Source organism: Pinus tabuliformis, chromosome 7 (genome assembly GCF_031772625.1).
Source record: "Pinus tabuliformis cultivar Carrire ecotype Pingquan chromosome 7, CPIR1, whole genome shotgun sequence".
NCBI lineage: Eukaryota > Viridiplantae > Streptophyta > Pinopsida > Pinales > Pinaceae > Pinus > Pinus tabuliformis.
In genome coordinates this window covers 1,566,406,018-1,566,431,607 of record NC_142293.1, presented here as the reverse complement: position 1 = coordinate 1,566,431,607, position 25,590 = coordinate 1,566,406,018, and the positions used below count along the sequence as shown (strand labels likewise).

General features: G+C 35.8%; 1 protein-coding gene across 1 annotated transcript; it reads right to left on the bottom strand.

Annotated features, from left to right (window-relative positions):
• Positions 1-9,144: 9,144 nt before the first annotated feature.
• On the bottom strand, positions 9,145-24,464 carry LOC149254043 (uncharacterized). The gene is made up of 2 exons (XM_089454664.1): positions 21,800-24,464; positions 9,145-9,557 (listed from the first exon to the last, which is right to left on the bottom strand). The coding sequence occupies exons 1-2, from the start codon at positions 24,462-24,464 to the stop codon at positions 9,145-9,147; spliced, it is 3,078 nt and encodes a 1,025-aa protein (XP_089310790.1).
• Between the last annotated feature and the right edge of the window lie 1,126 nt (positions 24,465-25,590).

Genomic DNA, 25,590 nt, shown 5'->3' with positions numbered 1-25,590 from the left:
CCCTAGGGGATCCAAGGTGGATGATGAAAATTCTTTGGAGCTCCCCTAATAGGGGTTTGGGGGAAACACCTTAGAAGAGAATTTTTTGGAAAAATTTCCTTGTAAAATATTTTAATTTCATAGTCAATCTAGATTGTTCATCATTAGGCCACAAATTTGCTGGTAGATATTAGGGTTTTTTCCCCTAGAAGGAAACCCTATTTTATGAGAAAATTGTATTTTGGTTTTCTATTATTGAGAGAGCATTATAATTAAGAGAGAGGATCGAGACTATGTGTGAGATAAGAGGAAGTTGTAGCAGATGTTCTACAAGTTGTAATCCATTTATTTCGTTGGATGGAATAAAAGGAATTACTAGCTATTTCTTCGTGGACGTAACCCAAGTCATCTTAACTACGTACATTGGTGTATCCTTTGTATTGTTTCATTCCATGTTTTATTACCACATTCATTTTTATTTTATTTCCCAGTGATTTAATCCTAACGAATGATATCAACGCCAAAAGTTTATTTAGGTGATAAAACTCACAAGAAAGAAGGGTTTTGAGTTTGAGTATGAGTAATGGTGAAATATGGTTTTAGGGTTGATAAGCTTAATGGCCAAAACTATCATTTATGGAAGATGAAAATGGAATATTACATGCATCAAAGAAACATTTCTCTACCATTGGGTGGAATACCAAAGAAGTCAATGAATATGAAAGATAAAGAATGGGAGATTCTTGACATAAAGGCATTGGGAACAACATAGATGTTCATGAAAACATTGGTGGATTTCAAAAATTTCAAAGAAAGTACAACGGAAAATTTGATGATGGAATTGGCTAAACTATGCAAGAAACCTCAACTTCTAACAAGGTATTTCTTATGAAACGTTTATTTAGTATGAAGATGTAAAGAGGTGGGTTTGTTGTTGATTATATAAATGAATTTAACACAATCATCAGTAAACTTTGATCATGAGGTTAGGGCTCTTTTGATTTTGTGCTAATTGCCATAAAGATGGAATGGCTTGGTCATGGTTGTGAGAAAACTTGGCTCCATTTCAAACACTTTAAAGTTTGATGAAGTTGTTGGTGTTATCCTTAGCAAGGAAGTGTGATGAAAAATCACAGATGAGACTTCAGGTAATGCTTTGACTATATAGAATAGGAGAAGATAAAGGGAGAGATGAAAGAGCCCAGTGAATCATGGAAATTATAAGAAGAGCATATCCAACTCTAGAGGGAGCTTGGAATGTTAGTATTGTAGAAATAAATGACATAAGAACAAATATTGTTGGTCTCTGAAAGAAAAAAAAATGAGATGGAGAACAAGAGAATAATAAGGAAGGAAATGTAGTAGGTGATGTCTTACAATATGCTTTAATCCTTTCAATAATCTCACATTGTTGATTCTTGGGTGATACACTCACAAGATTCATTTCATGGCCATAGAATTTATTTTCAAGATTATGTTCAAGGTGATTTGGATGGGTTTATCTAGGTGATGATGAACCATGTAAAATTGTTTGAAAGGGCAACATATGGATAAAATTACATAATGGAAAACAATTATTGTTGAAAGAGGTAAGGCACATTCCTTATTTAAGAAGAAATATAATTTCAACACAATAGTTGGGAAGTGAAGGTTGTATAGTAACATTTACTGGAAATTCATGGAAGCTCACTAGAGGATCTTTATTAACAACAAAAGAAGGGAAGGAAGGTAAATTGTATTTTTGTACTATTAATGCTGACCTTTCTATTGATTTAGTTTCTATGGGAGAAAATAAAACATTGTGCGTCATAGGATTGGGCACATGAGTGAGAAGGAGATATAGATTCTCCACTCAAAGAAATTATTTCCATATTTGAAGAAGGTTGATTTGGACTTTTGTGAGCATTATGTTTATGGAAAATAGAAAGGAGATAGATTTTTGAGAGTTGGGATGGAAAGGAAGAGTGAATATTTAGAGTTTTTGTAGGATTGCCCTTATATTTTGGGTAGATGTTGTAGAAGGCTACTATTTAATTAATAAACAAAGGGATTTCAATTTCCTTGGATGGTGGCAATCTAAAAGAGGAAGCATTTATAAATATTGATAGAGAAAATAAAATAAATCTTGAGGAAAAATACAAGAAGTGTATATTTATTGGATATGGAGTTAAATATTTTGGCTATCCATTTGAACTATAGGTACTCGAATATATTATTTATATCTCCGCCAAGTTTAACTTTTTGAAACATCACAGAGAAAAAGTTATAGCGAAAATGCCCAACTAACCTATTTGAAGAAATCTATTTCAGGAGCATTTTGGAAGCTTAACTTCCTTTTGCCATATCTCTAAATTTATAGCGAATCAAGGTATAAAACTTGAACCACAGGTGCATTAGGATATTTTCTATAACTCCTCCAAGTTTCATAGTCTAAAAGATCACAGACAAAAAGATAAAGAGAAAATTCCAAGATGGCACATTCACTCATTCCTTAGCTCCTCTTGTGATCTCAAATGTGTTCTCCAATAAATTGATGTTTGAATGAACTCATGTGCCCTTTATGTATATTTTTTGTATGTACACTTATGCGGATGACTTGTAAAATTGGTTGGTTCAGCCTGCTTTTAGTTTGGTTGGGTCATCTTGAAAAAATACTTAATATCTCGTCATTCATATGGAATTAGAAGGAGTGCCTATATTGTTGGAAAGGTTATGGAATAATGTTTTCAACCATATATCTTATGCTCCCATTTTAGCTAGGTAATTGGAGTAAAAATGTCTTCAAAGATAGGGCATCCAAATGGGGTATGCTTGTACTTTGGTTGGGTCATCTTGACAAAACATTTCATATCTCCTCATTCTTTTGTAATTAGAGGGAGTCCCATATATTTTTGGAAATGCATTGGAATAATTTTCCCAACCATATATCCTATGCTCCCATTTTAGCTAGGTAATTAGAGTAAAAAATCCTTCAAAGATAAGGTATCCAATTGGGGCATTAAAAGTCCAAAATCAATATTTCCAATAATCTTCATATTCCAATATTTATCTTCAACATAAGTAGTCTCCCCTCGTATTTGACATCAATGACAACAATATTTCCAATATATAAAATGAGTTTAAATAATATTTTTGAATTTTGCAAAAAAATTGATATCAAAATATTTATATATAAATTAAAGTTACACATGAATCAATTTGATGGGAATTTTGATTTCCCTTGAGCTTAATTTTGATATCCACCCATATGAGACTACAAAATTATAGTGAATTTATTGTTATCAAATACAATTTTAGATGATTTTTGAAACTAAGATGACTATGGATAAGTGGAAAATTAGATGATAAATGTTTCAACATATATCTTTAACTAAAAGCTTAAGTTATTTTCAAGAGTAGGGTCCTTATTAGATGACTAAAGGAGAGTGTAATTGTATTTGTGGCAAGCATGATATAAGTTGTGTATAGAGCATGATTTCATAAAAGTTTCATACACGCTTAAAAAGTTTGCAATATTATCAAAAGCCCTTTATGAATTTAGGGCACTAGTAAAGTTTTCATGCAAAAAATTCATCCCTATATTTAAAGTATTTTTCTTAGAAATATGTAGGGAAGTATTTAGATTAACATACAAAAGAATACGTGAAGAAACATCAAAACACTAGAATACCCTAGTTAAACAAAATTATAGTTCTAAAATATCTATGTGTGAGGTATGCCCATAGATCAAGCCCTTACAATTGTTGCATTAGTGATAGAAGTGAATGATTCATACTAGGGGGATGTAGCAGTATCAAATCATAGTAAATGCACATGCAAAATAATTGGACCTTTACAAAAAATTCATAATCAACTATACACACACACGATTTCATATTAATCTCATTTATGAAATTCTTAAACAAGACTTCCATTTACCCATTACGAGTCTACTTGCAATTTGAACATTGATGAGAGCCACATGAATTAAGATTAGAATGTGTGCTCTATTTAGATACCTAGCTAAATTGTCTCAAGATCCCTTCGTATGTGATGTAGAGATGAACATGCCATTCTAAAGTAAGTTATGTATTCGTATAATATATAGAAATTGAATTTTGGATTTCAAAAATCTTGTCTACAATATCAAGATATTATACAAGGGGATTAGGATTCTATTTAGGAGGAATTGAAACTCTTCATGGGTCTGTTGACAATGCTGTAAATCTGTTAACCAAGGGGGTCTCCTTAATGTGAAGTCCCAATTAGACCTCACACCATTTGGAGTAGGAGCCCCATTTGGAGTATCGACCAAATTTCCATGTATTATTGTAGATTTTCCTTGGCTACAAAGTTCAACATGGGAGAGTAATATACAGGTGTCGCCGGATCAACAAGTCAGTATGCCTTGTTAAATGTTCAACTACAGAAAGTATCGAGGCCCTTCTACCAAAATGGGAGAGAAAAGTGGGCCCTTTAAAGACAAATAATAATACTAATCTAGAAAATGAACAAGAGCACGTACATAAGAACGAATCGTTGATCAATCAACGAAATAGTTCACAAGGAAGTAATGATTTTTAAAGAAAATACAACACACCTTCAACAAGCTAAGTACTAAAGCGATTAAAATAGTTCAATTTCCTTAGTACATACGAGAGACAACGTACATCATAAACATTCAAAGAACAATCTTACAATATTCATGACATATGCATGAAAGTGTGCCAGTTCAACGAGCTTCTGAATTAAGTAAAAGTTTCAAGATACATCAAGACAACGAACACCACTAGCCCCAGTAGTGGAGAATCAAAGCAGTCACTTGCTCCTCCAAAACAACTATCCTCCTCTCCAATGCCTTGTAGGAGGAGCCAAGGTGAAAAGTCCTTTCCATGAGTAACGAGGGTGTATATATAACAAATGGGGTGATAATTCATATCCCTTATGGCTCTTGGACTACCCTCATGATTGTTTGACTTCTCAATGACCTTTCAACTGCTTACATAACTTTTCATATTACATGAATGAATCTTGAACTTCCATTTTACATTACATTTCTCCGATATTAAATCTACATAATCCATAAATGATGTGGAAAATAATGACTTGTGACAGGACATGACATGACACTGATGACATGGACTACATGATGATGTGGCAGTGCCAAGCTATCCTTCTTGTTTATGTCTTTAATAAAAGATGTACTCAATACTTCATCTTCATAAGAGATATGATTTGTTCTTCATATCCACCCTCCAAAGGGTTGTGAATCAGATGGAGTCTCCATGCGGTCCTGATATTTGATCTTATGTTGTAATCTAGTGTTCCTTCATCTTCTTGCCTGATGATCATCTTATTTCCTCAACTCTCTAGGTGTCTTCTAGCATGATCTCCTTCTCCATCTCCTTCATCATCATCCTATCATGACATAATAGAATACCTATGACTACAATCTACTCATAATAAGAAAACATCAGTTTGATAAACCCCTAGCCTAAGATGCTTCATGAAATCACTTAGTAGGGTTGGAATTGGTGATTGATTGAGTGACTGGCTCAAGGATTGTGTAGTTCTAGAGGCCAAGGTCCAAGACTGGGGTTAGAGACTACATCATGCACAATTTAGGATTGCCAGGGTAAAGGGATTACACAGTTGAGGGACTCAAGGACTTAGGTTGGAGGCCTGAGCCTTGAGACTGCACAATGCACAGTTCTGAAGGCCTAGGCAAAGGGACTGCGCAGTTGAGGAACTCGAGGGATCAAGCTGGAGGCTTGAGGCTTGAGATTGTGCAGTGCACATTTCTGAGGGCCTGGACTAAGTGATTGTGCATTTGAGGGACTCAAGGACTCGGGCTGGAGGCTTGAGCCTTGAGACTGTGCAATGCACAGTTCTAGAGGTCTAGGTAAAGGGATTGCACATTTGAGGAACTCAAGGGATCAATTTGGAGGCTTGCAGTTTGAGACGAAATAATGCACATTTATGAGGGCCTAGAATAAGTGATTGAACAGTTGGGGGACTCAGGAGGTCAAGCTTGAGGCTTAAAGTTTCCCAATGTGTAGTTCAGACAGGAGACCAGGCCAGGAGATTGCGCAATTAAGGGGTTCAAGGGATCAAGGCTGAGGCTTGAGGCTTAAAGTTTTCCAATGCATAGTTTTGGAGGAAGAACAGTCTCAAGGATTACACAATTGCGCAACTCAAGGTGTCAGGTTGGAAGCTTGAGGCTTGACACTACGCAGTGCAGAATTAAGGTTGACTGGGAAGAAGAAATTATGCAGCTTTGGAGCTCTAAGGTCAAGGTTGGTCACTGTGACTCCGCAATGCGCAGTTCCAAGAGGAAATGCCAGGGATTAAGGGTTAAGAATACACAATACGTAGTTCAGGAATGCTGAGTGAGGTCAAGTTTATCGGGAGTGAAATTTTATGGATGAGGTTAAGTGTGGAATCAGTGAGACCAAAGTGAGCAAGGACAAAACTTAAGCATGACCACACACTTGGAAAAATTGAAGATACAACATTGATCACGCAGAATACATGAACAACATGCTTCCCTCAATGCGATGACATTGTAATGGCTTTCACCAAGTGCACCACTAAAGGTACAATTTACGATGACAATGACGACACTTCTATGATAGTGCATAAAACTTTGGGAATGAGTGTATACCATATCTACATGACTAGAGGGACTCACCAACACCAAAGTTACCCTTTAAAACAAGCCAAACCTCCACTTTACACAGTAAGTGACACTTCCCATGCTAAAAGATGACATTTGCTATATAAAGAGAAAAATGTGAACGATGTTGCCATATGCGAATGAAAGTGAATACAACATGTTCCGGAGCCAAGATAGCATGAAAATGACACTAATTGGGATGAAGGCAAGTGAAGGTGATAGTTGAAAACATGAAAGTGACACTTGTTTTTAGTGAAGGCGCACAAAAGTGTCAATTCGGAAAACTCACTGAAAAAAAGCACAATCACAACCAAAAGTGAGAAACTGTCAATGGAAGCGCGCACTCACTGTCGACATGGGTTGATCATCACGCAGGCACAATCTTTATAGATTGTGTTATGCATATACAAACTTACGTAAAAGAGTGCGCTCATGAACTTGTTGTAGACTGAGCATGTGCGAGCAGGTGAATTTGAATCTTATAATCCAAGAGGGAGCTCAAAGACTTAACAAGGCATCAACCAACCAAGAAGTGACTACGAAACGACCCATTGCAAGATCCCTAGTAGGCTCCAAAATTCAAGTGTAGGAAAAATTTTGGAGGGTGTTTGTCGCAGCGACAACATGGCCATACCTAGGATTCTACCGTCCTTGGGAAGAAGCATAACCTACCATCGAGAATTCACCAATGTTTACATAGTTGACATGGATATCTTAAACAAATTTGGTCCATAATTTTTTGAGAAAATATAATTGCACCTCCTTGTCAATGAAGGGATATTTGTCAAAAATTATAAAAATCCAATCCATCTAATTGTCTATAAATGATTGATATGTCTATTGGTCCATGCAAATATACCTCATCTTAGAAAGGTGATGCCAATTCTAAGAAACATATCATCAGATTATGTTTCTAAAATTGTAAATATTTCTTTCCATTTCTATCTAGGCATATTCATATTTCCTACTCATATATTCATAAATATTAAATAAATGCCCTTCAACATGGGAAATAAAATATACAATGAAAGTGAAAAGGTAAGTTGTGCTTGCTCTATAGTGTTTCTAAAAAAGTTATTTAGGCTTCTTTATGTTTTAATGCTAAAGTGTAAGAAATAATGCATGTCAACAAGCTAATCTTCCTCATCTTAATTACATTTAGGTCTATTGTTCCACAACTTTAAAACATGTTTTTGCCTACTTTAAAATGTTTTTCTACTATAAAAACATAACAATAATATCAATATTTTTCTACTATAAAAACATAACAACAATGTCAACCTTAATAATCACTTTCACATTTAAATCTATTGCTTCAATGTTCCTATATTTATATTTTTTTTTCTAAAATAATTTTCTATTTAATAAGTTTTCATAATCATTCAAAATCTTAATAAATTAATTATTAAAATCACATAAATATACTCTCATTCAAAAACTTATTAAATTAATTATTTAAAAAAACATAAATAGATTCACATCGCATCACATTCACATTCACATTCACATTCACATTCACATTCACATTCACATTCACATTCACATTCACATTCACATTCAACCAAAACCCTCGTCGATATCACTTTTTCACTCATCAACTTTAACCAACCCCTAGCCATTATCACTTTTATCACCTTTTCATTTATCAACTTCATCCAAAACCCTCGTTGAAGACTAACGGATTCCTAACCAACCCCTATCCCATGTCACTTTTTGGCGTATCAACTTTATGCAAAAACTCATAAAATAGAGACTACGGTACAGGAATCGGTTAACCTAATGCCACTTTTTCACTTTGCCGATTTTATGCCCTAGCCCTTAATAAAAATAGTGAATGCAGGAATATTGGTTGGCAACTCTATGATTACAGCTAACAAATGCCCCACAAAAACAGAAAAAGCCCTTATAAACAGTTACAAGAGTTGAAAAAACCCTAGTATACAGTTGCAAGAGCTGGAAGGGCGGGTGTCTGTTTCTAAAAAGTCTTAATTTTTTCCTCCTGCGACGTATACCTGAATCGCATAAGTAATATTGATGAGAAAAGATATAAACAAAATATTTTCCTGAGTTCGGAAGAATCATCGACTCAGAAATGGACAAATAATAGTAGAATGTGCTTGAACGATAAATACTTGCAATAAGAACGTATCGAGCTTTTCCACTGTGATTACTTTGAATAAATAAATAAACTTTCCAGTGCAAGCTTGCAGAAACAAATTATAAATAATAAAATATTTGTTCGACAATAATCATAAATTTTCCAATTAATTTTAGGGTGGGAAAGTCTCTGATTGGAAAATTCTTAACGATAAAGTAAAAATCTAGTCAGTTAAAAATCTAGTCATATTAAGAGTTGATGTAACCTAGGCCAATAATGTTGACAACTTAAATACCCTTAAATCATAATTTTGCAAACCAAAGCAGAATATGGATAACAAGCAACCTAAAGAAAGCCCCCCTCCTCCATATCAACATACTGATAACGCATCTACCACTGCACCAACCTTTGCTTACGCAAGGTTGAAGGATGGTAAGCTACTTTCCAGAGATAAACAATAGGAATTCTGTTGTTTCTCCGATTGGGAATCCTTTGTTTTCCTTGAAGGTTCAGCCACTAATAGTATTCTCACGACATCTCGCATGGATGGCCGGTTATTCGAACACCTACTGGTGCAGAGGAGAGCCAAATGGAGTACTAACAACAGCTCTTTTTGGCCCGAGTAACATGAAGCCACAACATGTTTATCGAAGACCTCTGAAATTCCTTCCTTGGCCCGAATTTTACCCTTGACCCACTCCACAATGCTGGTGGCATCTCCGAATTCCGGATCGATGGCCTTTCTGCCTGTCAACAGCTCCAGTAGGACCACTCCAAAGCTGTATACGTCACATTTCTCCTGGACCTCAAGTGTGTAGGCGCATTCTGCAGAAATCCAAAAGATACATACTTCACTTTTATATGATTGTCAGGGGCTGAAGTTCAAATATTTTGCACTCATCAAGGTTCAATATCAAAGAATCATATACATATATACGAAAATCTCATTCAACAACCATATATATACACTTGAAAATGTTATGGAGAATTATATACATATATCTAATTACACATAATTAATAGATTGTGAGAATATTTTAAAATCTGATTAACTAAAGTCAATTAAATAACTAATTTTACTATATTTGAAAATCTCAGGCAAACAATCATGCAACTTAATGGATTGCACAATTTGAAAATATTTTAGAATCTAACTAACTAAAACTAATTAATTTTACAAATTTTACAAATTTCAAAATATTCTTAAATCTACAAATCAATTAGTTTTAACTCAAAAAAATTCAAACAAACAATCCTATACTTAAAAATCTCACTCAGCAACTATATATATATTAACAAACAATCATATATTTCAAAATCTCAGTCAGCAACCATATACATATTCTTGAAAATCTAAGCAACCAATCATATACATATACCTGAAAATCTCAGAGGTTATTTGGTGCTGGGTATATGTATTTTTTGTATGACACTTTGAATTAGCACAACATATATTCTTCCTATGTACCTTCACAAATAGAATGGAATTACTTAAAAATCTCACTCAGCAACCATATACATATTAACAAACAATCATATATTTCAAAATCTCAGTCAGCAACCATATACATATTCTTGAAAATCTAAGCAACCAATCATATACATATACCTGAAAATCTCAAAGGTTATTTGGTGCTGGGTATATGTATTTTTTGTATGACACTTTGAATTAGCACAACATATATTCTTCCTATGTACCTTCTCAAATAGAATCTGGAATTTTTTAGCTGGTGCTTTTCAGTTCACTTACAAGAGGATGAGTAATTTTGAAGAGTTCATGATAGACGGGATGAATGGTCAAAAGAATTATAGGACCCTCCCTTTTTTCATCATCTTGGAAATTTGGAGCTCCTGGAACGGTTTTATATTTGAGGGACCAAGATTCGATTATTTCTAGATTATATACACAATTCTAATTTGGATGAAGGCCACCTCCTACCTTACTGAGAATTGATCCTATAGGATGAGGCCCTTTGTTTATAGGATCCCTGTTGGTTTCTTTGATGGTGCTGCACAACATGGAGATTGTGGATGTGGTGCAGTGTTGCGCATTGACTGGGGAACTCAATATCATATATGGTGGCATGGAGGCCCTTTGCTTATCGGACCCTTGCTGGTTTCTTTGATGGTGCTGCCCAACATGGAGATTGTGGATGTGGCCTGGTGCTGCTGGTTTCTTTGATGGTGCTGCCCAACATGGAGACTGTGGATGTGGCATGGTGCTGGGCATTGACTAGGGAACTCAATATCATATATGGTGGCATGGTGGCTCTAGATGCAACACAAAGGGGAAGGCTATGGCTTTATGGGGGGTTGATTTGGTTTGCTATCCTTTAGAACATTAACTCTATGAATATCTATAAAGACTCTAAGGCATTGATTGATGGCATCAAGGGAACTATTGGATTCTGCTCCCCCAGCCCACCCTCCCTTCTCTAGGGTGGCTCAGGAGGATCAAGCACAGTCTGCTACTCTCATACACCATCTCACATGTATACCTGGAATGTAATTCGGTAGCTGACAGCCTCTCCAAGGCTGGCCTGGGCAGATCTTCTGGTACTATAAATACTTGGTTGAAAACAAGGTCCTGGAGGAGGGCAGGCAGAAACATCTCAAACACCCCACAGCGAGACTCTAGGTGGGTTTTGCAGTTATTCTGATGATATCTAGTTTCTAGCATTTTCATTTAGCTGCAATTTTGAATTACAATACTCAGATAATGGTTGACTCTGTGCTGATATGGACTATTACATAATTTTTGTTAAAGAATTGTTATTATTTAATATTACTCTGATACCTTTCTTATCCAGCACTTTGTTTTGACGAGATGAATAAAACTATAGACTAAGCATATGTACTGTTTTTATTTTATAATAAAAACAGCGTTTTTTCTTCTGAGAAAAGAAAATCTCAAAAGTTCAACGTTATCAAATATTTTGCAAACATCAAGGTTCAACATGAAATAACCATATACATATACCAGGTAATCTCATTAAGCAACCGTATACATATACCTGAAAGTATCAGTCTGAGTTTATTTGTTTATGTAGAAAATAATGAAGGAAAGCAATGCTACCTTATAATATTTTGAAAACTCTGGCCGAGTATGTGTGAAAATAATCTATAACATTTTTTTCGCTATTTCAACCTCGTTAAGTTTTGACTAGGAAAATTCCGTGGCGTCGCTCGAGAGGCCAACATCCATTGTTCATAGATTTTCAATAACAACATCTATCCCGTAACAATTTCAGTCGGTTTTTGGACGCATTGCTGTAAAATTTTATATATCATAATAATGGTTTGGAATTCGTGAATTTTTTTCAAGCAATGTAATCTTGATGGTGTTTAAATCAATTTTCTTTTAAGTTGATTTGATATTATGAATAACCCTATAACAGTTATAACCCGGATTTAATTTCTGCTAAATTATTTTTTCTGAAATAAATTGTAACCTCATTATACTAAGACTAATAAAATAACTTAAATTAAGGTATTTAACTATGTTCCACGGGTTCACCAACCCTGGTTGGGGTTTTTGAACCCGTCTAGAATTCCTGTCCCCAAGAACTGGGTGGTACCTCTCAAATAAACCCTAAAGAACCTGGTGGGTACTTCCCATAGGAACGGGATACTAGATATCTTGGGGCTGGGTTTTTTCGCGTAAATGGGTCTGGGTTCTTTGGCGTAAATGGGTTCGCCAATTCCCAAAATTGGTGGGTGAACCCTGAAACACGTGGGTGAGGGGTCTTTGAAGAAATTTTTCTTTTGTTTTCACATTCCACACAATCTTTTGCAGCTCCGTTGAATAAGTTTATGGAAGTTCAAAATTCCAGTATCAAACAAATGATAGAGAAATATGGGTGAAGGGTCTTTGAAGAAATTTTTCTTTTGTTGAGAATCTTTTTTTTTTCACATTCCACACAATCTTTTGCGGCTCCGTTGAATACGTTTATGGAAGTTCAAAATTCCAATATCAAACACAGGATAGAGAAATGATTTGGGTGTAGGATATCTATATGATATATTAGAGGGGTGAATCCCAAAACAAGTGAGTGAGGGGTTTTTACCAAGTTTTTCTTTTGTCTAGACATTCTTTTGTTTTCACATTCCACATCATTTTTTGTGATTTTGTTGAATAAGTTTCAGTATTAAACAAATGATAGATAAATGATTTGGGTATAGGATATCTATATAATATTGATTTGGATATAGGATATCTATATAATATATCAGATAGAAGGTAATCTCCTCTTTCCCCAAAGTAACTTACAAATAACTTAATAAGTTTAATGCATTCTTAATTAACCAACTCACTATAAGGACATTTTTACACTTGGAAGTTGGGTTTTAAAGATTGTTAGAAGGGTTGTTGTGTTATTTTCAGTGCAGACCTTATTCTCAACCTTCATAGTTCACTGGGACGTAGTTAGTAAGTCCACTAAATATATAAACTAGAGGGTTGTTCATGAAAAGATTGGTAGAAAGATGGCATTATGTTATCTGGAACCAATGAATTTCCTCGGGGTCAAATTTATATATATTATAATTTATAAAATATATAATATAGATAACTTATAATATACCTTCGTGAACCCACTTACCCTTTTTCAAAATGTAAAGCACCCAAAAGTAAGGTACCCCAAACCCAAGTTTCCTAGCAACATAGGTATTTAAGAATGTAATAAAATATAAATATATTAAAATATGTTTTAAAAATAAAAATTATTTTATTACTCTCCTTTTGTATATGTAGTGAATACAAAGGTGGTACCCACGGATAAGAAAGAATGGCTTCAACAATCGTAGCTGTTGTAGCGCTAGGCCGAATTGCCTTGACAACAAATTTGCAAGCCGAGATATCGTTGCCCACTTCTTCTCCCGTTGCTCGCCTTGCCATTAGATCCAGATCAGGGTCCACCTCTTCTCCTCACCGGCTCTGTTCTATTGCTTCCTCCTTGCGAAAGGACAAGACCAAGCTCGGATTGGGCACTGCTTCTAACCTGTTTTCCTTTGATAATGATCTTGTCTCCGCTGTCGCAGTGCAGGCTGGTGGCGCCAACAACAGCAGGAGTAACCGAGGAGTTGTCTCCATGGCCAAGAAGAGAGTTGGGGATTTGAAGGAACCCGATTTTAAGGGCAAGAAGGGTTATGTCCGGGTCAATTTGAAGGTCCCCCTCGATGAAAATCAAAACATCACTGATGATATGCGTATCAGGGCCACTGTTCCCACCATCAAGCACTCGATCGACAACGGGGCCAAGGTTATTCTTACAAGTCATCTTACGGGGAAGGCAAATTTCCTGGGGATACCGGATCTGATTGATTCCTTGGGGTTTCGTAATCGCACCCTAGATCTGGTGCACAGTGCAACCGATTGGGCTCCGATATGGTCAAACCCCCCTCAACCAGGAATCTATGTAGCAGATTTCCCCCTGAAATGGCCAGATCTAAATCAATATTTTCAGATCCGAGGGTTCCCACAGCTCAAAGACAGGAAGGAACGGGCGAAGGTGTGTGGCAAAGAAAAGATGGGGGCAAACTTAACCGATAGCAACCTTACAAAGCAAAATGACACAACACTAGACATCGCAAGGCTAGAAGATCCATCAGTTAGCCTAGATCTGGCGATGCAAGAACCTGACAGAGCTCTGATATGCTCAGATCTGGACACCTGGGCAACAGATCGAGCCCTTTCTCAGACGGATCCACACCCTACTGAGGCAGATCTTATACAAATATTCATCAAAACATTGGAAGGCAGGCATTTTTGCTGGAGGATTTGGAAGGGGAGCAGGATCCAGGATCTAAGGTATAAAATACAGAACCACCTTGGTATACCAACATATAGGCAAAATCTGATCTACGCGGGTCTCAGTTTACAGGATAACTACACCCTTCAGGATTATAACATAACCATAGACTCGACCATCATAATCAACCTCCGTGTGTGGGGTGGATGTTCTAGAACCAGCTCAAAGAGCATAGGCTCCTTCAAGGATGCAGTCAAAGGTAAGGGAAAAGCGCAAACCAAACCAGCAACAATGCCTGAGCTTCCTGGGCCCTACATTGTAGAACAAAAAACTGAGAATCCTGCTCTCACCATCGCAATGCCTAAGGTAAATAATTTGTACTCAGATCTCTACTCCAAATCAGTTATATGTAGATTCAATGGATTTTGGCCCAAATCTGATGTTTTGCACCAATGGATATATGATACATGGTCACCAAACTGCGAAATATACTTATGCCCCAAGGGGTTTTTCATAGTCAGATTCAAAACAGAACAGGAAAGGGAACACATCCTCAATAAGGGACCATGGTTCTGGGGAAATGCAGGGCTCTTCATGACCCCTTGGTTTCCAGAATTCGATGCTAACACAATGGTGGTATCAAAGATGCCAGTTTGGGTCAGGCTGCACAACCTTCCACTACACTTCTGGCATCATAATGTATTAATCGCCATAGGGAACACTCTAGGAAAGTTCCTAAAGATTGATGGGGACAGACTTACAAGGGGAATATTTACTTTCGCCAGAATATGTGTTGAAGTAGATCTTAGCCAAGGATTACCAGGAAGTATAACACTGAATTTCAATAATACACAGTGGACACAACCTTTAGATTACGAAAATACAGCATTCCGATGCCGTGGATGTCTACAAACAGGCCACCTCCATAACGCCTGTCCACAAGCAAAACAAATCCCCAAATGGAACAAGAAGCAATAGAGAAAGCCAAAAGGATGGCAATATACAGCCCCCTTGGATGAAGAAGCAAACACAACAGAGAATAAAGAAGAAATGGATGATCAAAAAGTCCAGAACAACACACTAAAGGAAGAGGAAGACCCCAGCAACCCCCTGCAACAAATAGAATCCCAGCCAACAGGAATGGAAATATCAGGCAACAAGCGAACTCATGGATCAGAAGGATCTGATTCTGACAAAGACTCTCCCATAAATACAAACGAAAATCAGCTATCCATTGTAACAGCCACCCCCAACACTGGAGGTTGGCGAAAGGTGGAGAAAAAGAAAGGGAGAAAAGAATAGCATTTTATCTTTTATTTTTTATTTTTTGTTCTTTTTGGTTCTGTGAAAACAGAAATAGACCATATGCATATGCTTCTTAGCATCTACAAAATGTAATTTTGTCTTATGAATAAAATTACAACTTTTTCCAAGGGAAAAAATATAAATATAATAAATACATATTAATAAATTAAAAATAATTTTTCCGATAATAAAATATATATAATTAGTAATTATTAAAAAAATGTATATTAATAAAAAAAATTATAATTATTATAAAAAATTATATTAATAAAATTATTTTAAATATATAACCCATATATAAAATAAATTTTAGAAAAATTGATAATAATGAACATTTTTTAATATATTGTGTTTTTTTTACTTCTTTTATAAATTATTTTACATTTAATATCTTTAAATACATTACACCTCTAAGTAAAAGTAAATAAAGAGGATTCACTTCTTTCAAAATCTCGTTTAGTATATTTGATTATACAGAATAAAAAAAATTGCTTATACACGTTAAAAAAACATATAATCTACTTAATTAATATGGGTTTTATTTAGGAATTCACCTAAATGCATGATTCTAGTTGAGCATTGAAAGCTCAGGGTGTTGGTCAATTTGGTTGTGTTTTAACCAAAAACAATAATAGACCTCTTATTGGCTAGTTTTTCTCTAGTTGGGATATTCCAAAGTAGATAATGGTGTACATGACTTGAATGTTTGTTGTCTGATTATTTATTTATTTCTTTATTACCTTTGGATGCCTTTAAAAATCACTTCATTCTCATTTGAGCTTGCAAAGCGAGACTGCTACGATGATATAGTTGCAAGGGCACCTTTTCTGGTCATTTTCACCACCATTTGGGGCTCTTATAATTTGGCCATTTCTATTTTTTTCTTTGTGGACATGTAGGAAGACATAGAGTTGTTGCAAAAGATCTTATACATTTTTTAACTTTGCTACAAACACATTCCACCTTCTTCCCATTACCCTCTAAATGCAAAGTATGGTCTCATCTCCATCCTTATGTCTAGATAAAGCTACTAGTGGCATCCTCAAAATGATTTACTTAAAATATACCTTAACCATATAAGTGTGTCAACCATATAATTGTGCCACACTATAGGATACATATCTATTTTTACTTGTTCACCATTCCCTACATTCCAAACTAAGTCTGATATAATTATGCGGAAATCTAAACCTGGAGCCTTCCAATGATTTCACACACTTGTGTATTATTTTTAGGAATTCTTAGCTAAAGTGTCTTTTTTCAACTAATTCCACGAAGTTACAGTGGTCAAGGATTTTCTTCACAAATGGATACATTTTACGCTGTAACCATCCACATCTTTTGGTTAGGTTCTATCTAGTCATCGTCACTTTCTTCCATAAACTATTTTAGTCAACAAATTCCATAAAGATTTGGTTGTTAAGGATTTTCAGGACACCTTGTAGCTTTTGGTTTGGCTCTATCTAACCACCTAGAGAGATGAATACCTTCACTATCATTATTCTATCTTCAAATAAAAAACTAAAACACACTTTTTTGAATATTTTTAGGTCTCCTTTTGAAATAAGTGGGAATTCAAATATACATCTAAAATATAATTTGCTATAGTTAGCCTACCCCACCTTGAGAGCTATCTATTACAACAGTGAAAGATTCTAAAAAGTTTATAATTTAAAGCTTCTTGCACATCTAAAGCAACATAAGAAAATATATTAACCTTTATTTCACTCTCTTCATTAATTCATGGAAATTAGAAGTAGATTTTGTACATTCATCTCCATAGTCGTAGCTACAAATAAAGTATTTAGGATTTCCTGAAACTTTTTGGCTTTGGTTTCATAAAACATATAAAGAAACAACCAAATGTCATCTATGACTAAAATGTGAGTCAAAAACACAAACCAATCTTTATTCCTTAAATATTGGCTCTTCATTTTGCTTACATAATAACCTTACTCAAACTTTCAATTATTAAGAGAAACAACAAAAGAGATAAGGGGCATCCCTATTGTATTCCTTTAGATGACTTTGAAGAAAATAAAATGGATGCTTCCTCATGAGCTGGTAAATTCATTGAATTGGTACAACTCATGATCCAATTTAGCTTTATAAGCAATTTTCTCTATCATTAGTCTTTGATAAACCTATGTTTATGGTGTTATCTTCTTTTTGGTCTTTATAAAATGATACCTCTATGAACAATATCAAGAGTCCCATCTTCCATAAACCTAAAACATTTTGATGAAGTTGAAACCATTTTAATAAAATTGATTTATACTTTTAATTTTTATAATAAATAAATTTGCTCTTAGACTCTGTTTGGGCCTACTTCTAGGGTTATTGTTAGTCAATCATACACCTTGCAGGGCTATCAACAAAATGGTTTGTGCCACCTCTGGCAAAGGAAAGGCAGTTCGGGGAACCCATGACCGGGGTAAACAGAGGAAATCATCCCTTGTGACTAGTCAACGAAGTTCATTAGAGGGGACGATTCATGGGCGTAATTCGATCTCTTGAATCATTAACGAAGTGGCCCATGCTTACCATTTGGGGAATTTTGCCTTAGTCAGACAACTCATTGCAAAATGGGAAGAGGAGATCAACTAGAAACAGGAAATTTTGGAAATTGATTTGGAAGATTGGAATACTTTGGTGCTAGACCCCGGTCATACTCGAGGAGATCCACCCAATACAAACAAGAAATTCACTTATATTGGATGATGAAGAGCCTTCTGGCTAAAGCTCTGGAGCAGTTCCCAACAGGCATGCCTGCATCATCCCATGGGCACCCATATTATAGTAAGGAGTTTTAGAAGATCCAATTTCAATTGCAACAACAAAATGGTCGCCTCAGTCGCATCGAGCAACATATTCCATGTATCCCTCAAACTGAATTTCCAGGCTCCAGTGCGAAGGACCTTGCTCCTATTGATTTAGATGAAGTTGAATAGTGTGTTGGTGTACCTCTTGTTTTAGTTTTTGTATGCAGCAGTCTCATACTTTTTAGAATGTTGTCAGTTATGTTTATAGCTATCTATATTGTAGGAAGTATAAGGACACTCAGACATATTTAGTGTGGCTGGCTAGACTCATTATCTTTTGTTTTTGGATGACTTATCATGTTGTTAGGTGGCCAATAGACTTGGTTTCCCAATGGGAAGATTGATGCCACCTAATCATATGAAATGTCGATGTAACTTGCTTCTTTTTGACAGAAAATTAATAGAAAGGACCTACCAAGCTTACAAAAAAAATAAAATAACTTTGCTCTTACTTTATAATCTTAATTATAAGATAATATAAACCTAAAATTGTCATATATATATATATATATATATATATATATATGTATGTATGTATGTATATATGTATGTATGTATGTATGTATATATATGTTCCCTTCTCATAATTTTACCGCTAGAAAAACCATTACTACATTCAATTGCCATGAAAATTTCATAAACATATAATAATTGTATCTTAATAGTTTTTCTTTTGTAAATAAAGAGCTTTATATTGCATTATCAAAACATCGTATACATAAAAAGTAGTAGCCCATACATAGCCAAACCATAGAGGTTATATTGCCAAATGGCCAAACAACACAATCCCATAAAGTATCCACAGAGGAACACACAGGAAATACAAATAAACATTTTCAACTTGGATACCAATGAGTTCCATCCAACCTTCTTGTTTACAATTTAAAACAATAGATATCAGTAATGGAACATGACTATAGGAAGCTAACTTGAAACATTCTTGTACCACAACTCAAACAAAATTTGAGCCAAAAACTACTTTTAGGGCATCTTCGTAAAACATGGTCGATGCAATACTATTGCAGGGCAATTCCACATAGAAGAGCGATTCAAATTTTATCCATAGATGCATTAGTCATACAAAAGAAAACCATCACGACATTTTGCATCATTTACACAACATACACTCCCACAGTAACACGAAAATGATGAATTTGAACCCAAGATAGAGCTAAACTCACCATGTCCAACATCTAAGCAAGCACATTCCATGCCAAGATCAGATTATATAACATCCCAAAATACCAAAACAAAATGATCTTGACAAAATAGAACACAAAGGTACCTACCCTCACTTATCTTCACCATACGAGTCATTGACTGAAGAGATCAATGTAGGGGTATGCCCACTGTTAGTAGGAGGATTAGTAAGATCTTGTGACCCATAGTCACTCGCCAAGAAATTCTCCACTTTCAGCAAACGAGAATCAACATTTTTCAAACAAAAATGCAGATTATGAATCACCCTCTTAATATCTTCTAGAGATGAGAAAATATTGTAGGTTTCCACCTATTTATCCTTGAAGAGGAGACACATGAAAGTTACAATTTGTTGGTTTAAAGCCAAAGAACTCAAAAAATGTAGCCTCCTTTTCCGAAATTGACCAAGATTTGGAAGCCATTTCGCCTTAAATTATCTTTCCAATTCAAAGTCTAAGCAATATGGATGGTCCCCAACCTCCACACTTTCCAAATCCAAAATCTCCTTACACACCTCGAGAGGAACTGGATTAAAAGAAATGGCCACAGAATTGTAGGGAAAAGGGCACATCCTCTTATGCCCCACATTCTGTTTGCCACCTCATCGACTAACCAGCCACTGCCTTGGAGCCATAAGAAAAGGTATAGAGAGATAATGGGGACAACCAATACAAATACATTGGCCTATAAAAGATGACCAAGGACAAAAGGGGGTACCTTGAATACCTGATCTATAGACAAATAGGTCATCCATATAAAACCACTCAATAGGGCCAGAACCTAAAAGGTTATCAAGCTCACTACACATCCAATTCATAACCCAACAAACCAACCATGAACACTCATCACAACTAGGACTTAAGACTAGGAGAAAAGAGCTCGAAAATGCAAGTATAAACCCCTATAAAAACTCTAAGCACAACAAAAAACTGAGACAACTATCCAGTTTCAATTGACTCAGGACCTTAAGCATAGAAGCAATAGAGTCCAGAAACATACCACCAAGAAAACAAAAGCTAATAGCCCAGTTAAACCTAATTGTCCACCAACTAAAACGTCAACTAAAACGTGTTATAACATAAAAATTGCTAATATACTCACCCTAAGAATAACAAATTAAGGTGATAAACCTAAATCAACAAAGTGGAACTCAGTGAGGAAAATAGCAACTAAAGGCATTCAAACAACCAAAGCCACCAAACTCGATCATCCACTTCCGAACGAGAACAAAGGGAAGCCCTAGGCTTAATTTCAGAATTGCATTCTGGACAAACCACAACCAAAACAGTAACAAAAAGTAGACAAAAATAAAAGACAAGGTAAAAACCTCCCCTCTACATGCAATGTGCCTAATCCAACGAACCTCCATCATCCTGAACCAATATTTAAAGCACAAAATGACACACATACAAACATTTCAACATTAACTCCATCCGGCCACCTCCACCTGTGCTTTAATACAAGTGTTACATTAGCTCCCTTTCCAAAGCCTCCGTAATCTCCAAATGTTCACCCCAAAGGGAGTTACATCTTAATAATGATTAAGGGAATTATATCTTAATAATTATTAATAATGTACTTTAGTTTGAAAACCAAATGCACTATGTATTTATACTTTCCCCTAGTTACTAAATCTAAAAATTAAATAACATTTTCTTACATTATTTAAAACATAATTAAATAAAATTAATCATATAACTACAATTACCATATGACATGAGGGGAACACTGGGTCTCAAGTTTCAACTAAGTAAGCTGGTGGATATAGGTATGGGTGCACAACGAAGCTACTGCGTCAATGGCTGAATCAATGGCTTAATCTACGGCATGAAACTCAGAAACGGTTGATGTTGATGGTTACGATCAAAGAGCTTGATATAACCTATAAAATGTTATAAAATTCAAGAGCTTGATATAACGGTTAGAAAAATTACTATTAAAGAGCCTGATATAAGCTAGAAAATGTTGTAAAATTCAATGGAATAGTTACCTGGAGCAATGTAGCCATAAGAGCCAGCAATGGTAGTCATGGGCTCCAAATCAGTTTGAATAAGCTTCGACTCTCCGAAATCCGCAATTTTTGCATTCATGTCAGCATCTAGCACTATATTGCTGGGCTTGACATCTCTGTGGACAATGACAGGACGGCAATCGTGATGAAGATAACATAAACCTTCAGCCACTCCCACAGCAATTCTGTGTCTCGTCGTCCAATCCGGGAGCATGCTTTCTTCCCTGCTCTCATGCAAGAGGCTCTGCAAACTTCCATTAGGCATGTATTCATAAAGAAGAAGAGTGTCATGATTGTTTGAACAGAGACCCAACATTTTAACTATATTCCTGTGTCTAACACTGCTGAGAATTTCAACCTCTGCTAATACTGCTCTCCTTCTATCACTCTCTTCTCTATCAACTCTCCACAGCTTCTTCACAGCAATCACTTTGCCTCCTGGCATTTCAACTCTGTAAACTGTGCCAGTTGCTCCACTTCCAACCATGTGAGCACTCTCCAAACGCTCCAGAACATCTTCTATTGTAAAGCTCAGTTCCTGGAAGGCAGTCATCTTCCATTGGTCCTCTCCATGCTTTTCAGCCCTGCATTTCTCACCACCATCATGACCTGTAAACTGGTTATAGCAGCATATTTTGCCAATTATGAGAATGAATACTGCTACACCAGGGAACCATATAATCTTCCATAGAATAGGAAATATCTTCTTAGTATCTGGTGTGTAATATGAAGAAGAAGTGAAGTAAGAGTCATTTAAATTAACGCATGGAGACTCTGCTAGGACTCCGCCACAGAGACCTGGGTTTCCTGCGAAAGAATTACTGTCTATGCTTCTGAAAAGCCCATCCGAAGGAACGGGGCCTGAGAGCTGATTGAAGGAGACATTGAAACATTCTAAGGGAGCACAATTCTGAAAGTCTGGGGGAATCATCCCGGTGAGAGCATTATGGGACAGATGAAGAACACTGAGAGAGGGAAGCTTTGCCATTTCAGGAGGGATCACTCCAGTCAACTTATTTTGGCTCAATTCAATGTACACAAGCTTTTGGCATTTGACAATGTTTCTGGGGATGCTACCAGAAATCCTATTTCCCTGTAGTTCAAACCTGTATACAAAATTGCAATTTGCAAAAGAAGGAAGATTTCCTGATAAATTTGCAAAAGATGCTGAAAAGATTTGCAGGATTGGTGTAGCCCAGATATTTGGAGGAAGGCTGCCCTGCACAGGATTATAAGAAACATTGAGGTACCCCAATGTAGGTGAATTAAAGAGATCAGAAGGCAAATATCCAGTGAGATTGTTCCATGACATGTCCACATAGGACAAGTTTTTAAGCCTTCCAAATCCCAAAGGAATGTGGCCGCTAAGCTTGTTTTGCTGAATCCTGACTCTGTTCAGAGTTGGACAATTTGTAAGATTATAAGGTATTTCTCCAGTCAACTGGTTGCGGAAGAGGCTAAGCGCAACTAACTGGTTGCCTGCACAAACGTCAGGGGGGATTGGTCCTGTTAATTTATTTGAACTTAACACTAACCATTTTAGCCTAGAATTTCTCCCCAACTGCTCAGGAAGGCTTCCTGTGAAGGAATTGTTCCACATGGCAATATACAACAAGCTGGGCAGGTCACCAATTCCCTTAGGGATGTCTCCACTGAGGTTATTATCATAAAGTTTTAGGACTTGCAGACTTTTGAGCCTTGAAAACCCTTCAGGAATTGGTCCAGTGAGCATGTTATTTGACAAATCTAATGAGTTCAAGCTCGTGATGTTGCTTAACTGCCATGGTATTGATCCAGTAAGTCTGTTGTTTTTCAGCACTAACCTACTTAGATTCTGGAACTTACCTAATTCTGCAGGCAAGGACCCAGATAAGTTAGCAAATGGAATATGTAAATACTCCAGCTTTGACAAGTTACTGAGCTGCCACGGAATCCCGCCTGTGTAAGAATTGTACCCGATCATCAAATGCCTGAGCTCTGGCAACTTCCCTAGCTCTGCTGGGATCGAACCAATTATCTCATTGCCCTCCAAATACAGGAATTCTAGGCTGGGGAAGTCGCCATACTGGATGGGAATGCTCCCACTAAAGTAACTTCCACCAAGGTTCAGAAACTTCAGCTTACTGAGCTGAGAAAACTGCAACGGCAAGGGGCCAACGAAGTCGTTGCGGTAAGCATTGAACTCCACAAGATTTTGCAACCCCAAAAGGATCTCAGGCAATGGTCCATTGAAGAAATTCTCGTTGATATACAGGGTTTCTAGTTTGGGGAGCCTGAAAATGGCTTCACTGATTGGTCCATAAAAGTGATTTTGGCTGATATCTAAGTTAACAAGGTGGTCAAGCAGCTCAATTGCTTGTGATATTTTTCCTGTGAGGTTTTTTCTTGAGAGATCCAGACCCACCACTCTAGATTTATTGTTACATGTAATGCCAGTCCATGAACAATGTAGCACATGCATGATGCTATCATTGTATTTCCAATCTGATAGATAACCTAAATGGTCTACCAGGTCTGATTTGATTGCCAATAAGGCATTGATCTCATCTGAAATTTCATTGCCACATGCAAACACTGAAAAACAAATGCAAAGAAGAACGAACCGAGTTATCCAACACACCTTGATATTAGCCTTTAGATCCATTATTCTGTGTTAAGTTTTTCCAATTCTCACTGCAACCCTGGCACTGCTAGTTCATCTCAGGCGCTCTAATATATTTTCAATGTATATACCACCATGCACATTACAATACATAGTTTCACTGTGTCAACAATACCCAAGCATTTTTAATCATTGTAAACTACACCTCTTCGCCATGCACTATCACCTTCAAGTTGGACTGCGTTCCACAACATTTCACACTTTGAATTTAGAATTCTTCATGTACTAGACCTGTAAATTCTTTCGAGAACGAACCAGTTATTCACAATCTTGGTTGCGATATATTCATTGTATATTCAGTCAACACTTCAATTCTCTCACGCATTCTACTTACTGCAGCGCTCTTCAATTTCCAATAAAAAAATTGGACTTTCATGAATTTATTCAACCTGTAATTTATTCGGTTCAAAGAATTTGAACATAGACAGCTTGTAGGTCAAAGAATTTCTACACTGCCAGCTAGTGAGTCGTGACCAAAATGATGAAATTGTAGAGCCGTGACCAAAATGATGAAATTGTAGGGCGGCAGTTTGGTCGTTGGGAGTTGTAACACGTAAACCAGTTTAAACTAGTTTTTTAACCAAAAAATATAAACCAGTAACACAAAATATAAACTATTTGGAACAACACATCTTAGAGAGTCAAACTCTTGGATGAACACGGTAAAAAAGGATTATTATGGAGCAGAGAGGTGAACTAATGGATTTTCCAATCTGTATTTTGGTCTTAATGAGATTACAGGTTGATAAAATAATATGTGGAAATTAATAAATTTTATTATCTAAAATAATAAAATTAATTTTTTTAGAATTTAATTTTATTGATATAATAAATTATAAATATTGAAATCAGAATATTAATATTTTCTAAAAAAATAAAACAAAAATTTCTTTCTTGTGTTGTATCATATTTTATATTTAAAAGACACCTATATGATTGTTTGTTAGCTTTGTATTGTATCATATTTTATATTAAAAAAACATTCCAAGCATTGTTTGTTAGCTTTGTATTGTATCATATTTTATATTAAAAAAACATTCCAAGCATATATGTTATAACATATTAGTATCAAATTCATTTTTTATGGTAATTATGTTTCTTGCAATAT

Excerpts from the sequence above, each read along its gene's own strand:
- LOC149254043 (XM_089454664.1), bottom strand. The coding sequence starts at position 24,464 with ATGGATCTAAAGGCTAATATCAAGGTGTGTTGGATAACTCGGTTCGTT. Across the intron at positions 9,558-21,799 it reads TTATGGCTACATTGCTCCAG|AATGCGCCTACACACTTGAG; the intron begins GTAACTATTCCA and ends GGATTTCTGCAG.